At 41.7% G+C, this 22,787-nt stretch overlaps 1 protein-coding gene and 1 long non-coding RNA gene across 3 annotated transcripts; both read right to left on the reverse strand.

Annotated features, from left to right (window-relative positions):
• Window positions 1-1,065: 1,065 nt before the first annotated feature.
• On the reverse strand, window positions 1,066-16,912 carry LOC139202741 (semaphorin-4E). 2 transcript variants are annotated; one of them, XM_070832304.1, is made up of 14 exons: window positions 16,831-16,912; window positions 10,126-10,643; window positions 9,207-9,349; window positions 8,227-8,289; window positions 7,781-7,879; window positions 6,157-6,256; window positions 5,723-5,833; window positions 5,361-5,512; window positions 4,513-4,685; window positions 4,046-4,202; window positions 3,736-3,958; window positions 2,988-3,103; window positions 2,584-2,803; window positions 1,066-2,465 (listed from the first exon to the last, which is right to left on the reverse strand). In XM_070832304.1, exons 2-14 carry the CDS (start codon window positions 10,232-10,234, stop codon window positions 1,702-1,704), a joined length of 2,430 nt encoding a protein of 809 aa, XP_070688405.1. In that variant the 5' UTR covers window positions 10,235-10,643; window positions 16,831-16,912; the 3' UTR covers window positions 1,066-1,701. The 2 variants fall into 2 exon arrangements, with proteins under 2 accessions (XP_070688405.1, XP_070688406.1); XM_070832305.1 differs by lacking the exon at window positions 16,831-16,912 and adding an exon at window positions 16,483-16,499.
• Window positions 16,913-17,079: 167 nt separating this feature from the next.
• LOC139203108 (uncharacterized) lies at window positions 17,080-22,554 on the reverse strand. Its single transcript, XR_011584371.1, has 3 exons — window positions 22,414-22,554; window positions 19,652-19,786; window positions 17,080-17,847 (listed from the first exon to the last, which is right to left on the reverse strand). It is a non-coding gene; the product is annotated as an uncharacterized lncRNA (long non-coding RNA).
• Between the last annotated feature and the right edge of the window lie 233 nt (window positions 22,555-22,787).

Genomic DNA, 22,787 nt, shown 5'->3' on the forward strand with positions numbered 1-22,787 from the left:
GACTGCTTGGCCCGTGTGGGGTCTGGTCAGCCCCCTTTCGATGCCCATTTCTGCTGTGTTTTTCTCCGTTTCCTTTGTTCTCAGCGTCGGATCTTCCACCCTTGCAAAGAGATGCTGCTGTTGTATTGATTTATTCAGAAATGTTGGAAGAAACTGAGAGGGATAAAAAAGCCTGTGAGCATCAGAGAAAAACGTACACGACAGCCAGAACTAAAATACAAGAGGAAACCTCATTAAATCTTGGGTGGAACAGCAGGATTGATGAACAGGAGAGAGGGCATCTTTCTGAAACTTATAAACAACTCAAAAGAAGCCCATTGACTTTTTTTAGAACAAAGAAATGGAAAACAATAGCTGGCAAGTGGTTTGCCTAATTCCTCAGTGTAAATACGGCTAGCACTGTTTTGTTTTGTTTTGTTTTTAAAGTGCAAAATCTAAGCTGCACTGGCATTAATTTATGTCCTTATAAGACAAACATATAGCCTTAATTGTGTTCGTGACAACTCTCTTGTACTGCACTCTTGAATAATTGAGCAGAAACCCTTATATCTGCGGTACTTGTGTGAGATGAAACCTAAGGCGGCTCTAAGAGCTGTTCTTAATGACAGAGTGTGAAAAACACAGAGCAGATTCAGGCTATGCTCCTGTAATTTAGTTTGGTCTCAGACTTTTTCAACCAAAACAAACAGGTCTGAGGTAACTGTGGAGTCAGTGTGTTCCTCTTGATATTATCTCACCATACAATCCACAGCAGTACCTGTAGGAAACATCAAGACGACAAGCGTGTCAGCTAAACGTCCCGCGTCGCTTTGTGAGAGAGGTTAATCATTACTGACAGCTAGACACAGGTCAAACTCCCCTTTAGATCTTTTTATTATTATCAACAACAGCTGCATTTTCCAAAGTCTGACACCAGAAACCAAAAGTTTTATCTGCATCTCTGATGCAAACAGTTGAATCACTGACAGAAATGTACACCTGCACTTCTACACCCCAGCGAGTCATGAGTTCTTTCTCAATGATGATACATAACATTTACTGGGGTGAAATAATCTCTTTTTTCAGCATCAGCAACTGAATGCTTCAATCTAAAAAGGCTGTGTTATCTATTTTTTAACAGCTACTTGGAAAATAAAAGAGCCGTACAGGTCATAGATCAATCATTAACACAGCTGCTGTGAATGACTGACAGTGTGCTCTCTGAGAGATGAATGTTGTCTTAAGTAAACAGCAGTATCCATAAAACTAAATGTGCCTGGAAATCAGAGGTCAGCGTGTCGTTGGTGACCCTATTTACAAGACTTGGATCACAAGCGTTATAATTGCTGAAATAAAATCTTCACTGGGACAAATAAATAAAAACTGAAAAAAGGGTCTTGGCTGTACATAATATATTACACAAAGTTAAAGTAGGTATTCACAATTCATAATTATACAAAAAAATACATATATGTGTGTGTGTGTGTGTGTATAAAATTACTTTTCAGTGATTTCCTGGAGTACAAATTCCACCAGAAATCCTGAAAAGTCGCTTCAGTGAACATCAGCTGCCCAGTTAGAGTACGTAAATGATAGACAGTTTTGGGAATTGGCAATGAGAGACAGAGACACCAATCAAAAGAATTTATAATGTGAAAACCTACAGGAGGATAATTAGTGCACAGTCGACGGCCTGGGACTGAATTCTATACCTCAGCAGACTCAAATCTCTGACTCATCGTTTATGTATCCCAGACCGTCCAGACTTGAAATGTTGGCCATAGGTGTGAAGTGGTGCTCCCCGTTCCCTTTGAAGTCAACAGCACAGTGATTATTATTGGCAGAGCAAGGTCTCCTCAACTCAGGCCCCAGGAGCTTTATCTCTGAAGTTCTGTTCGGGATGTGCATGTATTCGGCTGACTGCCTTTTCCCCTCACTTTCACTGGACCGCTGCGCAAGCTTCAAGCATTCCCAGTGCCCTCGACTCCAGATCCAAAACATGACCCCCATCATGGAGAGACAAAGCAGCGAGAGCAGAGCGACTGCCACCTCCAAATGAATCACCTTGCCAGTGTCTTTTTGATTCTGTGGGGACAAAGGGTCCTCGTTGCCCAGGCCTGGCTTCGGCCCTGGTGTGGCTGTAGTCAAACCGTGAATAGAGTCTGAGGAATTTGTCACCACATTGCGAGGAGTAGTGCTGCCCCCCACTCCAGGGCCAGAGTAGAGCTGCAATCGATAAACGGCCACGGTGCGGTTGTATGTTCTGCCGCTGATCTGCTCCACTGAGTCACACGTGTACAGGCCAGCGTCAGATTCAGAGGCACTCAGGATGAGCAGGCCCCCGCTGTAGATGTAGTATTTGTTGTTGGAGTGAAGCGTTTGATCAGAAAATAGCCACAGGACCTGCGCCAAGTTGGAGTGGAGCTGGCAAGGCAGCTGGATGTTGTTCTCTGGAACTAGGGCAATGTCCACAGCTGCTACTGGATCTAAACACACACAGACAGACACAGGTTGTCCTCACTGCATACTAATGAATGACACTGCTGGGGTGCTTTTTAATACAAAAATTCTCCCGGGTGATGCATGTAAACGCCATGAACGTACCTGGCTGAGGACATTGCGAGACGTCTGCCTCCTTCAGACTCTGCACTGCAGTATTTGAGGAGGATGGTAAGCTGTCGATGGAGGAGCACTGCTCAGTGGTTAAGTCCCAGGCGCAGTAAGGATCCCTGGCCAGGATGCAGTCCACACAAGTGTTATAGCGGCTGCAGTTACTGACGGGCATCTGGACAGCACCAAACTCTGAACCTGCATATAATTGGCCCTGTGTTGGCACACACACACACACACACATTCATAAACCAAAAGCATTTCATCTTTATTACCACTGAGTTAATGACAAAATAGGTAAATTGAGATGTAAATTCAAACTGAAGCTTATTGTGCACTACATGCCAAAAAAAAAGCTAGCACACCATAACAACCCAATTGAGCCTGTAATTAGGTACCTTGCTGGATGAGAGGCGCAGGGTGCTGATAGACACGGGGCTTTCGTACAGTTGTATTTCCTCAATGATGAACATCTCTCCGGCGTAGTTGACAGCCTTCTGAACGTAACCGTTTGCTACCAGGAGACAGAAAAGGGACCATCTGATACTCGTATAATGACACAAACGCACGTATTATCCAAGATCCTGGCTCTGATATACCCTCTCATTGCTCATATTAAATGTGTGTGTCTAAATAGTTACTGATTAAACAAACAGCTTTAAAAGCCCCTGAAAACAAACTTTCTTAATCCGTTTCTCACTGTGAGCAATGGGCACCTGTGTGAAGACTCAAGTCAGAACAGTTTGATGGGTTTTCTTATATGTATTTTGTGGTTTTTGCCTTTATTTTTCTGGTTGGTTTGAAGTAGACGACGCTCAGTTAGAAACAGGTGATGACACATAGTTCTGCGGACCAGTCAGAGTTCAGCAACATTTGAATAAAACTGGTTGTAGGACTGTTTGGAACAGACGACACAGTCCTGATGAAAGAGATCAGCTGAAATTTGAGGGTTTAACTATTACTAAATTATATAGGATTGTTTTCTAGAGTTCTTTTGAACTTTATCTGACAATTTTGCGTTATAAGAATTTCTTACAATTTAAAACAAGTTTTAAGGGGCTTTAAGTTTAATTTAAGCTAATTATCTAATAGCCTCCAACATCAGTTCTGCTCCACTTTTATCTCTTTTATCTTAACAAAGCTTACCAGTGCCAACGAACATGACGTCATATCTCTGTCTGTCCAGCGCCAACACACTGTCAACTACGATGTGAGTGAGCAAAGCTCCCCTCTTGACCAGCAGCGGCCTTCCTGTCAGAGGGCGAACAGCCTCGTCCATAAGGGGGCGGTCCCGGATGAACTGGAGGGTTTTGTCAGGAAGGTCCAAGGAGCGATTCATCCCCAGTTTACGTGCAACCTTATTGATGCACTGAAATACGAAACCTCTGTTTAGAATTGCCTTGTACGCTTTAATATCCTGAATCAATTCTGGCTGCGGAAAAGCCGTCAGACTCACCGCTCCTGGTCTGGGGACCGGCACCTCTCCAGTGTACATCACCCACTTGACATGAGATGTCTCCACGGCAACAGGTGTCTTAAACTTGCCCTCATTGAAAATATCTTGAATGGCAGATACACTGTACGCACATACTGCAGATATCTGGGACAAGCCCCTGGAAACATCAAATCAAACACATTTAATCACACAAACTGCCACATGTCTGTTTTAGAAAATTAATTAATAATTAATTTTAAATCTGTTAAATAAAAGTATGAACTGTTAAATATCTTATATTAGAATAGACACAATGAATCAGACAAATGGGGTAATGTTATGATTTTAAGTTTTCTGACCAGTAATTTTGTGAATTGATGTTTTTTTTCATATGGCCACCTTGACTGCTCAGCTTACTTCCTACCCTGCTGCACATCAGCACCTTGCCCTGAGCCATGACACCACAGGATTGGATTGGAAGTACGTACGACTGCGGAGTGAAGACGGCATAGAAGACGCTCTTCCTCCAGTCCTGGTGCTTCAGCAGGAAGACATCCTGGACAATGGGGGGCAGGCTGGGTTCAGGAAAAGAACAATCCAGACGAGCTTTTAGGAACGACGTCCATTTCCTCTGCAGTGTCCGCTGGCCGCCCATATCCCCCTAAACACAGAGACACACAGAGTGAGCCGCCGTGTGCAGTTCTGCAGAGATTCCTCTTTGACAGAACAAACAGGTCAGTGTCGGGCAGGGAGAGTGAGGACAAACACAAATACTTTAACACACTCTCAAACAATAATGTTCAGTAAGTAACTAAGTACATTTACTCAAGTTCACTTTTGAGGTACTTGTTCTTTTAGTATTTCCATTTCTGCTACTTTATACTTCTGGTCCACTACATATCTGAGACAAATACGGTACTATTTACTCCACGATAGCTTTAGTTCCTTGTTAATTTGCATATGCAGATGAATAATACAAAATACAATCAACAAATATATTTATGATGTAAAATTATGGATTAAGATAAAAAATGTATTGATCCCTGGGGGGAAGCTACCCATCAGATAAACTATATCAAGTAGTTCAAATGAGCTCCTCCTTGATAAGCTTCAACATCAAAGAGATGAACACATTAATGCATAAACACTTGAATGCTTGAATGCATAAGCTTTACTTGTAACTGAGTATTTCTACACAGCGGTATTGTTACTTGTACTCAGTAGACGATTTGTTAATTTGTAACCGGGGGGACGGCCCAGTGGGAGCGCTTTCCATGTTTTAATGTCTCTGCGGTCTTGCAGACACTGTGAGTTTTTATTCTGTGCTTAATTATACCTTGCAGACACGGGCCACTCGGGACACAGCGACTTTGCTGTAGAAGTCGTACTCCATGGCGTTCTCACTGAAGAACAAGTACACCTTATCATCATCACCGTCAGGACTGTCCAAACTCTCAGCCACAAGGTCCATGTAGACAAAGTTGGGCTCTGAAATCAACAAACATGAAATTAACTCTCAGGAAAACTGCAGAAAAATCGAAAAACTTTGATCTGCCTCAGCTGCATCGAAGGATATCCACAAATATCATCAACTGTTTCATGCAGAACTAATGAGGCTGTTGCTGCAGTTGATTCTCTCTAAACTGTGCTGACCATTACATGAAAGTTTAAATGGGCAGTTTTTGCAGAGGAACTCACCACTGAGCCAGGAGCTCTTGAACTCAGTGCGGAGAGCCAAGTCTGAGCTGCGCAGAACCACGGGCTCGGAGCCCAAGAAGTTGATAGACGTAGCAGAATACAGGTCATTTCCTGTTGGACAGGAACAAGAGATGATGGAAAATTCCTGGAAGTCCATTATTCATATTACGGTGGAACAACATCTAATTTATGCGCCTGCTAATGGACTGAACCAACTGGCTTTTTCTGACTAATAGGTACTTATGCTGAGTGAGCAGGTGGCACTGGCACAGATATTGAGTGACATTTGTAATTCATCTGGTGCTCAGGTCTCATGGCTGGTGAAATTTGCACACTGTTATCGTACACTAATCTGTTCTGTTGGTGCACTTTGAACATTCAGCCGTATTCTGCGGTTTGTTCCCTTTGCCAGCAAACCTGACACAGACACTCACCAACCATGAGGGAGGAGTATCTCTGGAAGGGATCAAAAGGACACTTCCCCTTTCCCTCCTCCTGCTTTCCCTCCAGCCTCAACTGTCCATTAGCAAACGTCTGCCGGAAACAAAGGGAGAGAGAGGAGATAAAAATGTGTTAAGAGAGGGGAAAAAGGAAAAACTGGGCCATGTTATTCAGGCGCAGTACTGGGATACAGAGGACTTTACCAGTGTTTGGCATGTTAACCATAACTTTTATATATTATTGCTCACCATTTTCCAAAGTATACAAAAGTTATGTGCAAGTATATAACTTTATTACATTAAGATAGATTAGCCCTTAAAGTTAACATAAGATCTGCTTTTTAATTATTTTTTTTTTTAAATAAAAGTGATTGTGTTGTGGTTCTGCACATAGGAACCATTTTGTTCTCCTCTGTGATGCATTCAGGACACTCTGCCTGCCACTCTGATTTGAGTTCCTCGCCTAAACTCACTGCATTCATGTGTGCGGTTAAACAATCAAACACATAAATAACAGTAAGACAATGAAAAAGCATTATGACGGGATAGATTTAAGCATTTTTTGACCTCCTGCTGACAATGTTTGTTTGACTGTATTACAAGAGGGAGGAACTCTTCTTAATTTAATACAACTGGAGTTAGGTCAAGCACATAGTGGCCACTACAGGAACTGCATCCTAACACCCCCTTGTCCTTTTAAATGCAATATTAAACCACATTTATTGCTGGTTGCCTTACAGGATAAATATTGATATAATATATGATATTCTACTATTTACCCTCTATAAGGAGGGTTTGCTGACAACTGCAGTGACCAGGTGTCTTATGAAATCACTGAGACTTTTTTAAAAAAATGAAATTGTTTATTGGGGCCGACCTGCAGGTAACATCTCTGCAGACCCCTCACACCCCGCACATAAACTCTTTAAACTCCTCCCGTCTGGTAGCCACTACAGAGCACTGTACGTCAAAACCACCAGACACAGAGACAGTTTCTCCCCCCAGGCCATTACCCTCACAGAGACTCAGGAACCACTGTGCAATAGTCCCATACCTTAGCATATTTGCACTACATAAATGCACCACACCTACCTCCACTGTATATACTGCTATTTATGAGTATTTATATTGTTCTTATTTTTATTATTCTAGTTTATTTCTTTACTTTACTGTACATAGAGAGAGAAGTTTCACCGGAGTCAAATTCCTTGTTTGCTTGTACAAACTTGGCTAATAAAGGTGATTCTGATTGTTCAGTAGGAACCAATGAGCTCGGGTCTGAGTGCCACAGACAGACTCAGGAGGCAGGAAAGTATTGAGAGATGGACCAACATATTGCTGATTTTGATCTTTTCACGGAATTTGTTGGCATTAAAAAGATATATAGAATGTCAACTTCATCCTTTAAACATGCAAAGCCAATTGAATGGGCAGGAATGAAGCATAACGTCCATCAGTTTAAGTGGGAGTACTGAAGCCAATGACGGATTTATAATCAAAGTGAAGAAAAATAATGACTGGAATAACCCAAAGTACCACTTCAGTTAATAAACAGAAGTACGGACTGCAGACACAGTTTATAAAATCCTCTAAACTAACAGATTCCTTAAATACTCACCAAGTAATCACAGGTGGGGCTAAAAGCATTTGTGCCACACACATACATTGTAGTGTCATTCACTCTGTGCAGGGTTCGAATGTAGTTACGGCATTCCACCTGCAACAAGATCCAGCGGAGAGAATGCCAAGGTCACAGCTTTGTTAGTTCAGCCGCAAAAACACAAACATGCCACATACACAGTGGAGCTGGTGACCAAAAGGTCAAGGCTGTGTACATGCATTTTCTTTTCACGCCTTATTTGGACATTGGGTATGGTGCTGTAAGCAAAACACTTCAAACAGAATTCTATGTAAAGACCGACATAAAATGATTTACAAACTCAGAGAGTGAGATAAACTACATCAGGGAGTAAGATGCTTTCAGTCATCCTTTAAGGCGGTATGCTTGCCCTAGAAGTAAAAGTTAGTGTAGACGAGCTCTGTTTTGAAAGACATTACACAAACCTCAGCAAGTTTCCCTTTGGACTTGCACTCCCTCTGCTTCTCCTCGGTAACTCGCCAATACACCTGCATCAACAGAGGGAGAAGTGTCTTGTCAAAGCACGCAGGAATGGTGTTGCAACCCACAGCACGAGAGGGGAGCTGAAGCCCGTTTACCCTCACACACCTCATTGTTTGTCTAACGTCAGTTAAGACCAGTCAGTGCACTCTGGCAGGCAGTACCTGCAAGCCGGGACACCAACCCCACTTCAGTTGTGACTGTTTTCCGTGTAACTACAATTATGAATCAACGGGCCACTGTCTAGAGCTCAACAAGGCTATTATTCATTCAAATCCCTTGTGCAAATGTGCACTGAGCAAAGAGCATATCTTCAGTCCAAAAACATTCTGAAAATAGTGCAGGAGGGCAGAGACAGATAGACAAAGAATACACTTATTGGATGCATGAACTGATTATGACTTGTGCTTGTGAAATGTTTCCAAATAGTTAGTAAAAAGCAACAAGAGGCTGCGCTTTTTAGGATACAGACCACTGGAGGTCAGAAAATCATTGAATGGATGAGAAAGCAAAAAAAAACACCTCTGTTACACAAAATCACATGTAGTGGATACTTTCACTGAAATGGAAGCAGGAAATCTCACATCCATCACCATAACCTGCAATCTGAAGTCACAAACAAGACATGACTACATTTACAAGCCAAAACGTTTATAATATGTAATGATAATTCATCATTAGGCGTGGCAAGTCCAGGCCTGAGTGGCGTACTGATTATTTAATGAAATGCCTTCAACTACTGCAATAGAATGTCATAAACATTCGAAAGATTGTTTATATTTCATCTGCAATTATAAAAAGTTAATTAATAGCTATTCCGCCAAACGCAGGAGCATTTGCATGTTTACATCAAACTGAGTGAGAGCCAGACCTGCACATTCTGCAAAAGACGTCTTTCTGAATGAATTTCTTCACATGTTCTTACCACTGCCTTTCTGACAGAGATGTTGTTGATGTCCACAGCGTATATGGCCTCTCTGGCCCCCAGCAGCAGCACACCCAGGTCGTCGCTCATCAACATCGTGGAGTAGTTGAAGATCCCCTCCTCTCTGAACAGCCTCAGACCGTCTAAACAGGAGAACACTTGTATTGCTACCCTACATTTTGTTGTATTTTCGTTTTACTTTTTGGCTGCTGTGCAGCTGAGAAAATGCTCCCACAGCGAAAAAAAAAAAAGTGCAAATTCACAGATATTTTTACAAGCTTTTCACAACCAGCACAACAACCAAGTCTTTGAAGTTGCACTACTTGCTCATGTATCATGGTATATACACTACTCACAAAATGTTAGGGATATTCGGCTTTCAGGTGAAATTTCAGGATGAACCACCACCAATACATTTCCTGGTTCAGTTAGAATTGGTATTTAAACAGTCCTCCTCATCATGCTGTTCACATTCTGACATCATGAGACCAAGACGACACCTAACTATTGATCAGCAGCAGCTCAACACTGGAGGCTTCAAACAGGAAGTCCTCAGACAGAAGTGTCCACTGAGCTTAGAGGGTCACAGAGTGTCATCAGGAGGTTGCAACAGAGATACAGTGACTGGAAGAGTCACAGGAAGGAGAGGAGTGGACGTCCTTTAGCCACATCCCAACCATTGCATGCTGATACTTAAATGTCCTACTTTCATGATATAATATCACTGTAGCATTCACTTTTTACATTTTCCATAAATTTCACCTGAAAGTAATATCCCTAACTTTTTGTGAACCCTGTATTTGACGTTCCTAAACTGCTACAAATTTGGGTGTTTACTGGTCCAGCCCAGGAGGGAATCTATTACAACACAGTGAGAATATGCTGTGATATATTAGCGGAGGAGGCATATGCGACTTACTCTGGAAGGGGACAGTCTTTCGTGGGACACAATAGTGGGTGTTGAGTGCACTAAATGAAACATGGAGCATCAATCCACAGACGATGCTCAGGGCTGAGAGAAGAGACATGGCTCAGAGTCCAGGTGCAGGTGTGGAAGAGCTGCACAGTCCAGCTCTGCCACCAAAGCACCCGATCAGAGACAGAACATGATCCAAGCTCTCGGTCCAGATGTTGCTGCTGATGTTACACTGTGGGGATGTGACTGTCCTGGATGTGTGCCGCTCCAGCACATGTCATCTTCAAACACCCCCTAATGTCAGTTCTTACATATGTTTAACCACGCCCGCAGAGTGCAGCTCAGCCTGCCTCGGCTCAGTTTGAAGCGGGTGTCCTTCGTTTTGAGTATCTATGTCGGCGTGAGCCTCCAGCGCAGCGCTAATGAGCCACTGATGTCCTCTCTGGAAGGAGGAGCAGAAGCCATGCTGCCTGCCTACTGGTGAGGGATGCTGAGGAAGATCATCGTCATGGTGCCCACCCCTAGGAGAGATATGAAAACATCTAAGCATTAAATTATTAAAGATAAAACACACATTAAAGGATGGACAAAATGGATAATATATTTGGTTGAAAAATGAAAATGGCTCCTGGTTTGCCCCTTACGCCTTACTTTTTTCCACTTTTCGTATTGTTTATTCGTCATTCATGGGTTGTTGTTATTATTATATAGAGCTACATAAAGATTTGATGTACCCTCTTTTCACTGTCTGACACCAGTGCTGCTTTTATAATTATGAAAAGGAAGTCTATGAAGTAAATCGACTGAAGCAAGAATGAAATAAAGGCTGATCGTGTAAGAAAATCCTGCCTCTCAAAGGGGCACTTTCATTACAATGGGAGACTCACAAGATACAAGTTAAACCCAGGATGGTCAAAATCTAACAAGGTGTGATAGGTAGGCTTTCAGTCTAAAAACACTACAATTCCCACAATGCAACCCCAAAGCATATTTTATTGGACTCTCCCTGCCGTGTAAATGCTTTTCAGACTCCCCCAACTTTGCAGCAGAGGCTTTCTGTTTTTCGGAAATGTCTCCAAACCCAATCCTAGACGACCCTGATGGCCTCATTAGGATTGTTTTCTCAGACTTTAGGAAACTGCCCCCAGAGCCACCGAAGACTTTAAAGAACTGTTTTCAAAAGTTGAGTAGTACTCCTTGTGACAGGTAAAATCGTCTTCACATAGAAAATCAGTGGAGTGCTCCTGGAGCTGATTCTGCCAGCTACTTAATCTTTAAAGATGTAGTGAAAATGACACGAGACGTGATGGTAAGAAAAGTGTCCTAAATGAAGATGCTTTGCTTGATTGCAAAGAATATTTGTCAAAAACACACATAATATGCAAAACAGGCACAATTACAACTTGTTGTTACATCGGAGAGATTTAGCACCGCTTATGGTTACAGCTACAAAAAGTCACAATTGAAAGCTAGAGAGAGGAAACTGCCCAGCTGCCTTCATCGACCCCCACTCTCTCTGTCTTCCTGTCCTCCTCCCAGATAAGAACCTGCTTCCTCTGGGCTCAGTGGGGTTCACGCAGCAGAGGGGATCAGTTCAGGTTTGGGCATGCATGCAGATCACAATAATTCACTTGCTTTAGCGCCCCATCCCTACCCTGGGATTCATGCTGAATTGAGACTTACCACTTCTTTGGCAAGTTTCTCTCTGTTTTGACTAACTGAGCAGCGCTGCCTCATTCAAAATTCATCAAGGTACTTTTTTTCTCAGAATAACACACAAAGCATACTTAAGAGCAGACTCACAAGGTAAAAAAACTATACTCTTATCTTTTGGGTGCACAAGGATCAAAAAGCAGCCGCACCACATGGCTGCTTTGCAACTGTTATTTAGATTTTAGCTTGCAGAGAAGAAATACAGCAGATTTCAGAGGGATGCACACCACAGAGTCCTCGCCTGTTGACGAAACCAAAATGACAGCATCCAAATTTCCTCGAGAGACAGCCAGGCGCTCGCTCCCCTGTGCCTCTGAACAACCTCAGTTTTGAATGTGCGTTTTGCAACAAACTGCCATGCTTCCACCTTGTTGTTACTTGACACAGCGGGACGAGCTGCTGCATGTATAGGTCTGCTCATCTGTTGTTAGAGCGCCAATGTCTTGCATACTTTACCCCTCAGGCTGTGAGGGGAGGAGGGGGGAGGAGGAGGAGGAGGCGGGGACGGTAAGGTTGAGCGTTACAGCTGAATAGAATGACTGCAGGTTGTTTCTCACAGCGTTTGACAGGTACTTCCAAACGGTGCAGACAGGCAGGTATGGCTATAATAACAGAAGAGCACGCAGCAGTTGTCGCTCTTTTCTCTTCCTTTGTTTATCTATTGGTCACACTTACACCCTGGATGTGAGTGTGAAGTGGGGGGGGTACACAGCTGAGGTTTTTACACAGTTATGAGTTGCACAGGCCAGATTTTCTTATTAAATAAGACACTATTTTGGTCTGTCATGCTACTAAATTTGAACAAAATTATGCTTTTTTTAAAATCAGTGGTTAATAAGAATTTAATTAAAAGCTGCATTCATTGTTTGTTTGTTTTTGGCCACCTTGGGGCAGCTGAAAAAGTTGAAAACACATTAATGACATATCGTCACCTTACACTGTACATGCATTATGGTGACACAGAGCAACAGTACAGTCATGTGTGTTTGGCCACCTGACAAAAATAAGTCAAATATTAACTCTTCTTTAGGTCTGTTCAGGTCTTGGCTCTTCAGCCGCTAAATGCTCCACTTCCTTCACCAGATGCTTGGTAACTTTGATTGTCTTAAAACAGGCAGCAGCAGGACAGCAGCTCACATCAGAGCTTCATTTGCTGATGAATAATAAATATAATAAATATATTGATTAGTGCCGCTTTAAGATTTCCACATGCATAATAATCCATTACAATGCATGAATAAAACTAACTTTTGGATTGCTGGATCATGATCCCACATTTATGTCTCTATGTCCTCCACCTTTGCTGCTTGCTTTGTTCTATTTAATTAATCAGGAAGGACACTCCCATGGACTGTTTGACCCCTTACCTGATGGATGAGGGCGACACAACATCACTGCCAAAATCCATTTGTTAATGTTCCACTGGCATTAATAGCTGCAGACATGATGGCATAATACAACGTGGCTTATGACTCTTTATTTATGGCACACCTTTATTGATACTAATATGTCCATTAATAAGGGGTCATGGACTTTGGCAGGTTGTGTATGACAGCTTTTTACAAGATATTTTACTGATGAGTGATTTATTAAAGAATTAAAGAAACGGAACACCCTTTCTGCAGGTATGTCTTAATGTAAAGTGGCAGATTATTACTTCCTCTCCTCTGACCAAAATAATAGCCTATTAAATCACCATCAAATCAGCTGCACTCTCTCCTGAGTCAAAGGGTACGTTGTGAAAGACTGGTGCGATATCCAGCTACATCTTGTGTTTATAGGGGATCAGTGCTGATTCTTGTACAGCCAGCCGAACCTGCTGAAGGACCATCAAACACACTGCTGTGTAACACACCTTCATTATGCTCCTTATGCATTGTGTTTTATGAATGACGTTTATGAAGAAACAGTGCTGAGTCTGCACACTGTGAAAAACACTGTGAAACACTGTGCTTTTTGTTTGCTCTTCAAAGCCGACCCGGCACTTGAAGCGCTGCTTGCATGTAAACACAGCAACCACAAAGTCAGATGAACATCTAGAAACTGAGAACACACAGCAGGAGTGTGGCTACAATAGTGTCTTTGCACATGCTAGTCCACATGTAAGAGAATGTATTTCCCACATGTAACTTCACGCTGAGCAAAAATCTTTAAAAAGGTCAGCGCTGCTGCTGCTGGAGAGTTTTTACTCATCAGGTTGTAGAGTGTGAACATCTGTGGGTTCAAAGGCTGCACATGAACTAGTACAATAGGCAGAAGAAGCCCTACAGTAAGTATCTCCAGACACTCCAGCCGCTTGAAGCATGAGGATATTTATAGCCTGTTCAGGAGCCACCACATTATCTACAACACTCTACAATGGATCCTCACCATGCGTACAAAGTAAAACCCCAAACGGCAGCAGCTGAAGCATGCACAGACAGGCACGCCGTTGTCATCGCCATGACTCATAACAAATCCAAATCTGAAAAGCCTTGTGAACAGTCAAACAGCTGGAGTGAGCCGTGACTGCGCAAGCCCGGCCTCTGGTGTACGTCTTTGTTTGCATTACGCTGTGCTGTGAGGGCGAGGCCTCCTCTGGCTGTAACTGATTTACCTGAGTGGCTGACTAACTGCTCCACAGGTTTGATGATGGTTGAGTCACCGGCTGACTTGGTTGTTGCTGACTTTGTTGTGTGCCCGTTTTCCTGCCTGCCTGCCTGCCTGTATCAGCGTCCACCAGTCAAACATAAGCTGAGCCAGATCGCCAGCAGGCCGGCAGGCTGTGATACAGAGTTCCATCACAGGGGCCTAAACAGGAAACCGGTTGTGGGAGTGTGCTCACCTTTGACACTCCTTGTGTCACAGACTCTGTTGTGAAACACTCACTGGAAAACACACCCAAGTTCAACACTGGGTTATATTTTTGCAAGCTCAGATGGCTAAAACAACCAAATCTTTTATGCCATGATGACAGTAGCTTGCCACCTTTTGTTTTGATGTGCAGGAGAGTTGTAATTAGCTGAAAACAATACTCCAAAAACATGCTGCGTGTACAGTTTTCGAGCCTGTTACCTTCATGTATCATTAAAATAATGAACGAGTAACAGTCAGAGCTCTGACCACGAATAAAGACAACAAGCGACCCAACAAATAAAAATGCAGCATCCTGTCCAATAAGATCACTGCCTCCACTTGTACATGTCACTGATGAGGCAAGTGTGGTTGAGTGTAAATGCACGGACGCACACATACACACACACACACACACACACACACACACACACAGAAACATACGCACACACCAGGGCAAGTCTCAGCAGGAGCTGGGGCACAAAGGAAAACATCTCTGCCCGTTGTGCCTGTGCTGTGTGACAAGTTCGCTGACTGACAGGAACACCCAAGACAACAAAAATATGGTGAGCACTTAAATCTAAATGGAATTTCAAAACCAAGGACCTGATTTTATGACTCAGTTTGACTTTCTAGACTCAAAACTGGGGCTGCAACTAAAACTCATTTTCAATACGTCTTATTTTTTCCTTTAATTTTTTGATTAAATTGATCATTTGGTATATAAAATGTCAGAAAACTGTGGAGAGTGACCACCACATTTTCCTTAAGCACGAGGTGACATCTTCAGGTTTCTCCTTTTGTCTGAGCAGCGTTCCAAAAACCCCCAAAGACTTTCTCTTCGCACTGAGATAAAACTGAGAAAAGCAGCAACTCCTCACACTGCAGCAGCTGGAACAGGGGAAGGTTTGCTATTTTAGCTTGAACTGAGTATCAAAAAAGCGTCTCAGCTCTGGTCAACACAATGTACTGTGTTCAGGTGAATTGGTGGCTGAGGGGCAAGACAATCATGGAAGTGCCTGACATGCACTTTAAAAGATAAAATATTTTGAATCATTTCACATTTCACTTTTACTAGTCTTTTACTAGACTGTTCTCTCCACACCAGAGTCTCTGGCATGCTTTTAAATAACTGCCTGCACAATCTTAAGATCATCTCAGCCTAACACGAGCCATTGACCAGCATATACACTTTTTTTATACACTGATGTGCACATATAGTAAGACTTCCAGCAAACGTGTAGCTTTGCCAGCTGCGACCACACGGTGCCACTCAGTATTATTTGTGGTGCAGCCCTATGACCCCTCTGAGCCGCAGTATTACAGCTAAAATTGGGCAATCCCCTGAGCAAGTGCACTGACAGCACTTAGTATATCCTCTGCTCGCTCAGCCAGACACACAGATCATGTGCTAAAATTCTCACCATCCATAAAACTGCACACCCTGAGTTCATGTTATCATGTTAACCCCTTATAGCTTTCAGTGCAGACAAAATGCAAACAGAGGCATATTTTATATATTCTGCATGTGATAGGCTGATGTGGCTGTGTAGACTTTTAAGCTCTACTTAAACAGAGAAAATGATTCCAAAATGACAAATACAATCAAACCCTCCAGGTCTCTGACAAGCTGTTGGTTTCTTTTTTGTTTTGTGGACTATTTGCTAAGAGATTTGTTTGGTTGATCATTGATTTTCAGAGGAGAAAATCTGTGTACTTAAGCCTAATAAAGATTACATTAATAATGCTATGTGTGCTTAATAGATTTGTCTGTGCGGTCCAGAGCATTTCCCCCCGCAGGATTCAACCACATACCCACTGCTGTGACACTTGTCCTGAAGCTGCGCCAGCGACCCTACAAGTTGGAGCGTTTCTCCCTCTGACTGCGGTGGGAAGTGTGAGTGAGGCAGCCTAAACGCATATCCTACTACTGCTTAGTCTAGCTTTCAGCTGCTATTATTAGATTAGTATATCCTATAATCTTAGATAAGACAGAGAAGTTACACCGTGCGGTCTGCGCACCTCTCAACCCCACAGGTTGCCCAAGCCAATCCCCACAACCAAGCCCGAGCTCCGTGGAAAGAAGAATAATCCTGTGGGACCAAGCTGCGCACAAACAAGCCTCTAAGTCACAACAGCGGCTCAGGTCCGCATCAGACTCACCGGGACTGATCAGGATCTACACCAGTGTCCGCTGCTGCTGTTTTTCTTTCTCCTGGATCCGGCTCCTGCTCCACCTGTAACGTCCCCTCCACATATGACTCCTGCAGGGAGCGATTATCCTGCAGCCCTCAGCGGCAGGCAGCGCCTGGTCATGTGACTTTTGATTGCACCTTTCTTTTAAAAAAAACACTCGCTCACTCTGCAGCCAATCAGAAGTGACCGCGAAATTATGTCCACGCTCCCCTGATGTGGACTACTTTTTGTCTTTATTTTCAAAAATACAAAATTAGAATGAATATCATGACAGGATACCAATGTAATGTGCTAACATACAAAGATAGTAGATAAATGTGGAGAAAAATAATGATTTTCACTATTCATTTACATTTAATGTAAACTCTGTTGACAAGCACACATTAAAACAGTTAAGTCCCATCAGCTCACCATTTATAATACGAATAGCGCTTTCTTACTTATTTCGTGCTTATTTACTATGCTTACTGTGCTTATTGCTGTTGGCAGCATATTCAAATATTTACAGGTGTAGTAATATAATAAAAGACAAGGAAAACATTTTCAAGCTGCCAGTGGTGGATGCCTCTGGTGGACGGTGCCAGTGGGAAAACCAGCGTCCACCATCTGCCATCTAGTGGCTCATCATAGCAAGTTTACATGAAATACCTGGTGAGAAATACAGAAAATGAGACACACACTCCACTTTAAGGGCATAGCCTAAATAAAAAAAAAATAGAATAAAAACGATAGTAATAAACATGGATCCAGATTTCCCATCACAGCTGTGAGTGGACACGAGGAGGTGCTGGTTCAGAGACCTGGGAGCTCCATGTCCTCCTCACCGCTTGTGTCCCCGTTGGCCTTAGTTGTATCTTTTGCCTGGACTTTGGTTCCAGAGGTTTTGAGAGGAAGAGGCCGGCTTCAGGTGGTCCACCGGCTTCCCGGGCCGAGGTGAGGGCTGTTTGATGGTCACAGGACGAGTGTTTGCATAGACAGGTTCCTCTGCCGCATTCAAAAGCAAAAACAGGGTCATCATCTCCAGTTAGGTTGAGTTGATTTATTAAGCATCATGTTAAACCACCACGTCAGATGTGTGGGACAAACTGCAGGGCAAAATCTAAAATGTTTCCTCGAGACAAATCTCACTCAGAAAAACTGTCCAGTCCTGAAATGACTATGAAAGAATTCAAACTGGCACAGATTGTCCTCATCAACTTATTTCTAAAAACATACAACAGAAATTGCAGGATTACATCAAGTAAAGGCCGAATGATGACTTCTGATATATGGACATGCTACTGATTGGAAGAGAGACATAATATTTCTGATTAATGAATCATATTATTGTACTATTTAAGGTTTAGTCACTGCTGACGTCTCTATTTCCTTTTTCACTCAGACATTACATTCAGCACAGCAACCCACAGTGCTGGTAAATATTCTGCATAGCCAGAGGAAAGGTGTCCATCAACCAAACATCAGTTTCAGCAAAAAGTCCACATTTACAGGCTTCTCACAGGCCACATGCACCTCTGCAGTGTGTCTCCTGTTCACACTGTAATGCACAACACACAAATAAATACTATTGTCTTATCAATTATTATTATTATTAATTATTATTATCTTGTCAAATCAAATAGTGATATAGTGATGCTTATAATTCACAAAAACATTCTTGTGGCATTCTGTATATGCAGGTAGCATGTGGGCCCTGTCTTACTTTTAACTCTCCACCCTCTGTGACCAAACCACCACACAAGGCCTGCTCCCACACACACACACACATACACACACAGAAACTGTCTGTCTAAAAGCTTGTGGCTGAAATAGTTTGCACGACAATACATGACAAGTGTAACCCAGTTCACTATGACATAAAAACAACTAATCTTCACAGTGCACAAGCTTCAGCCAGTGAGTGATTGTAGTTTGTCGAACAATTAGTCAACTAATAGTTTCAAAATAAGTAAAGGTTGTTAGAATTTCACGCAAAAAAATTGACATTAATGATTTTAAATTGTGCAAAAGCAATGGAGAAAATGTGACACTCAGTTTTGGAAATGTTGATTTTGGGTTTCGATAGAGAAGAAACACGTCACTTTAAGAAGAAAACACATTTTGTGACTGCTAGACTGCGTCTGCCAGATATTTCTCAAGAAAAATTGTCTGTATGACTGGCAAAGCAGTAAAAGTGGTGCAGTGTGGGTGGACTTCTCAGATTTTCTTATGTTACTTCAGCAAATATCATATTTTCCTCGGTATTGACCAGCTGAGACCAAATCTGAACGTGGTCCTCGTCCACAGCACTCTGCCAGCAAAGTGAGGCCCTTGTCTCTGGGTCTGTTCGAGAAATTCAAATCTTTGTACTATTTTACCTAAACCACACAGGCGAAAGCAGGCTGGCTCATTGTCCTACTTTGACATTTCCGACTGTCTCACGCTGTGCTGTCAAACCACACAGACCTCTTGCTTACTCAATGTGCATCCATGGCCATGGGTCGGGCAAACTCACCTACCTGCTGTCATATGAACAGTCTCTTCTCTCTCTTTTGTCAGACATAGAGACACAAAAAGTCCCTCATTTCTTTTATCGAATCCAAATCGTTGCAAAAAAAACCATCCAGATTTGTTCAGAGCTTGTGAGGTTTTCTGTGAAAGTGTTTCATGCCCTCTTTTTCTCAGAACAGCTTTCATCCCACTCCTGTCTCTGCTCAATAGACGCCTTATCTAATATCTATAGATGTTGTTTAACGTGGTGACATTAGTATCTAGGTTTTTATCTGAAACTGAAAAAGAAGACTGTTACCTCTGCTTCTGCTGCACCCTTTTCTCAGCCAGACACATATGACCAGCAGCACAAGCAGGACGAACGCAGACACCCCCAACAGGACCCACATCCACCAGTCGATAAGTGGGAGGTCGTCTGTGGGAGACACGGTGGCTGTAAGAGAGAAACTTTGTCTTGAAATGTGATCACATCAGTTTAACAGAGTGAAAAGAAGTAGGCCAATGTGTTAAACAAGTTGTTATTACAATTTAATTTAATTTCAAGCACATAAAGTCTGACTTAAAACTGTGTACAGGCAACTACAAAATTGTTATTTTACCAGTTTAATCACTCAGACATGTGCGTTTGTCAAGTTGAAGTAGGTCTCAACACTTCTTTAACCCTGGAGAACCCACGGGGTCAAATTTGGCCGCTGTTAATTGCTGCCACCCAAAATGAACAAACATAAAAAAAATTGTCAAATTTAACTTCAAAAACCCAGAGTGCCACTTCTGACCTCTGCATAGAGACACTTAGTGGATGAATATTGAACTGACATGAGCCAGAGTGGTAGTGACAAGATGACTGACCTACCCAAACAAAATCGTCTTCTCAGCAAACCAGTGGTTGGTAAAATTGTGTATTTTTTGTTAATCTATTTAGTATTAGCTTGCAGAATGCCTAGAAGTACGTTTTATATTCTTTTTGGATAAATTAGCAACTCTGAGCTAGTTCAAAAAATGATGGGCCAAAAATGACCCTCTGGGTGTATGGGTTAAAAAATGTCGGGTCAAAAATGACCCTTTGGTTCTTTGAGTGACTTTGTAGATGGAGAATGGTGACAGTCCTGTATTTGGCTAAAGCCTTGAAATAAATTCATTTGTATAATATATTTTACTAAGTTACCTCGGTAGTACAGGGCCAGAGACTAATACTTATAATAACTATAATAATATAATAACTTATTATGTATTTTATATATAAATATATATAATAAGTAAATCGCTGTTGATGTGCTGTGCAAAATGCACTGTGAAAAATGTGCAGTTCCACTCTGCATCAACAAAAAAAGAAATTGACTACCACAATGTCTAGTGTGAGTTCCTCTCTCTAGCAGAACAGATTTTTTGATAAGCAAAGACCCATGGTGTTAGTTTTTTGGCCTTGTGTTCTTGTTTCCATTGGCCAAAGTGTGTTTGTACATTTGAAATCCAGTTCTAACATGCAAAAAAAACATTGTTAAATGTAGCTGTGTGGTTAACTGATTATTTTCCTAAGTTTAAAATAGTTTGCATTGACAGTGTTTGTTATTGTGATTCTCTGAAATGATACGCCTAAAGCCCAATGGGTCAAATTTGACCCTAATCCTAAATTAGGGAATAAAGGGTTAAAATTGAAAAAGTGGATATGTTGGTGTTCAGTGAACTTATAGCAGTCATTTAATGCATAGTTCATAATTTTCTAAAGAAGAAAAGGGTTCTTGGGTTCTCCAGGGTTAAATAGAAAGTCAGTTCAGAGCAACATTTCCCAGAAAATCATCAATTACTGCATTACTGTTCATAAGAGCCTGGTTCTAGTATGTATATACATATATATATATATATATACATATATATATATACACACACACACACCTTGTTTACCCGTAAGTATGGGCAGTGACGGGTACGTTGTATGTTGCATGATCTTCGCTGTCATGGAGGAAGCAAAATGATACTTTAAGAGGCATTCATTTAGTCACAGCAAGTACAAGAGTAAAAGCATTTATGAATCCCTACATGACACCATGTTTCATCATAATAGCCTTTATTGTAACACTTTACTTCATGCGCCCCAATTTATGGTTTATAAGGAGCATATAAATGCATGTAATAAATGCCAAGTGTCATTTTTTATTAATTAGTTAACAACTGTAACTATTTATGGGGCCGCCGATGAGTGAAGGCTGGTGTACAAACAGCTACTGAATGACTATAAAGGTGTTGCTATTCAGCTATTTACACCCAATGATAAATTCCTTAAATTGAAACTGGAGTGTTTAAATAGTTTTAATTTGTATGATTTTTGCTACATACGGCATTTTTGTGCACTTTATTGCTCATAGTTTGTTATATATATATATATGTATAAAACACAGATAAAATACAAAAATATATCACACTGATGATGTAGAGGTCTCAAAAACTCATATATCAAATATGATACACTTTGCGTTACAGGGTCAAAATGTGTCTGTGGTGGCAGAATGGTTTGGTTAAAATTTACCCAGCAGATCAGGATCCTATGTGAGGATGTCCTGTGATCAATTTATTGTAGACATCAGTTGACTTTTATATTTTTAATTTTCTTTTATAATTATCAGTTTTCAGTTGCGGTTTGGTTAGATTTAGGCACCGAAACTGGTTGGTTATGTTTGGAAAGAGATCATGTTTGGGTTAAAATACAACATCAAATGCAAATATAAACGGCAGATTAAATACAAAATATCTTCTTTCCACATACACCTGTGTGTAAATGAACAATGTGGCTGTTTAAAAGCCACAAAAACTAGTATCATTGGCTACTGACACCCAGGTGCAGATAGTATCTGAACAAAGTAAATCACAATAAATTACAAAACATGTGTTCATGGGAGAAATTCTAGTTGCTGACAAGTACTGAACATTAATAAACACTCAAAAACATATAGATTATAATGTGCTCTAATTAATCTATTAATGTTTGTACATTTCACATAGATGGTAAATGATGGGACTAAAAGCTAAGTGTCACCGGTTTTACGAGTTAGAGTTAATACTTACCAATGATCACTTCTGTTCCATTGCTGCTGATACTATGTAATCTGGGAATCTCTACTGTGACTTTGCAGAAGTACCATCCGCTGTCCTTCTCTGTAGCACTTGGCAAAGTGTAACTCATCAAAGTCTTGGTGGAGGTCTTTGCAGATCTGTTAAACATCTTCGTGATTTTGGGCTGCTCGCTGAATGAAGGTCCGGAGGGGTTGAAATGCCAGGTCACCCGAAATCGTTCATATCCCTCCACATTCAAACTGCAGTTTAGATTTAAATCGACGGGACCAGAAGGGACTTGGACTCTTCCCTGTTTTTCACCCAGAGTCACAGGAACTTGACCTGTTACCCCCATCGCTGCTACTGCTACTATAGATAGATAGATA

This window comes from Pempheris klunzingeri, chromosome 6 (assembly GCF_042242105.1).
Source record: "Pempheris klunzingeri isolate RE-2024b chromosome 6, fPemKlu1.hap1, whole genome shotgun sequence".
In the NCBI taxonomy this organism is placed as follows: domain Eukaryota; kingdom Metazoa; phylum Chordata; class Actinopteri; order Acropomatiformes; family Pempheridae; genus Pempheris; species Pempheris klunzingeri.

Bases quoted from the DNA above. Each gene is read 5' to 3' on its own strand.
- LOC139202741 (XM_070832304.1), bottom strand. From the start codon at position 10,234: ATGTCTCTTCTCTCAGCCCTGAGCATCGTCTGTGGATTGATGCTCCAT. The intron at 5,513-5,722 runs GTGAGTTCCTCT...TGTTGATTTCAG, and splicing joins CAAGAGCTCCTGGCTCAGTG to AGCCCAACTTTGTCTACATG. The intron at 2,466-2,583 runs GTACGTTCATGG...GTGTGTGTTTAG, and splicing joins CTCGCAATGTCCTCAGCCAG to ATCCAGTAGCAGCTGTGGAC.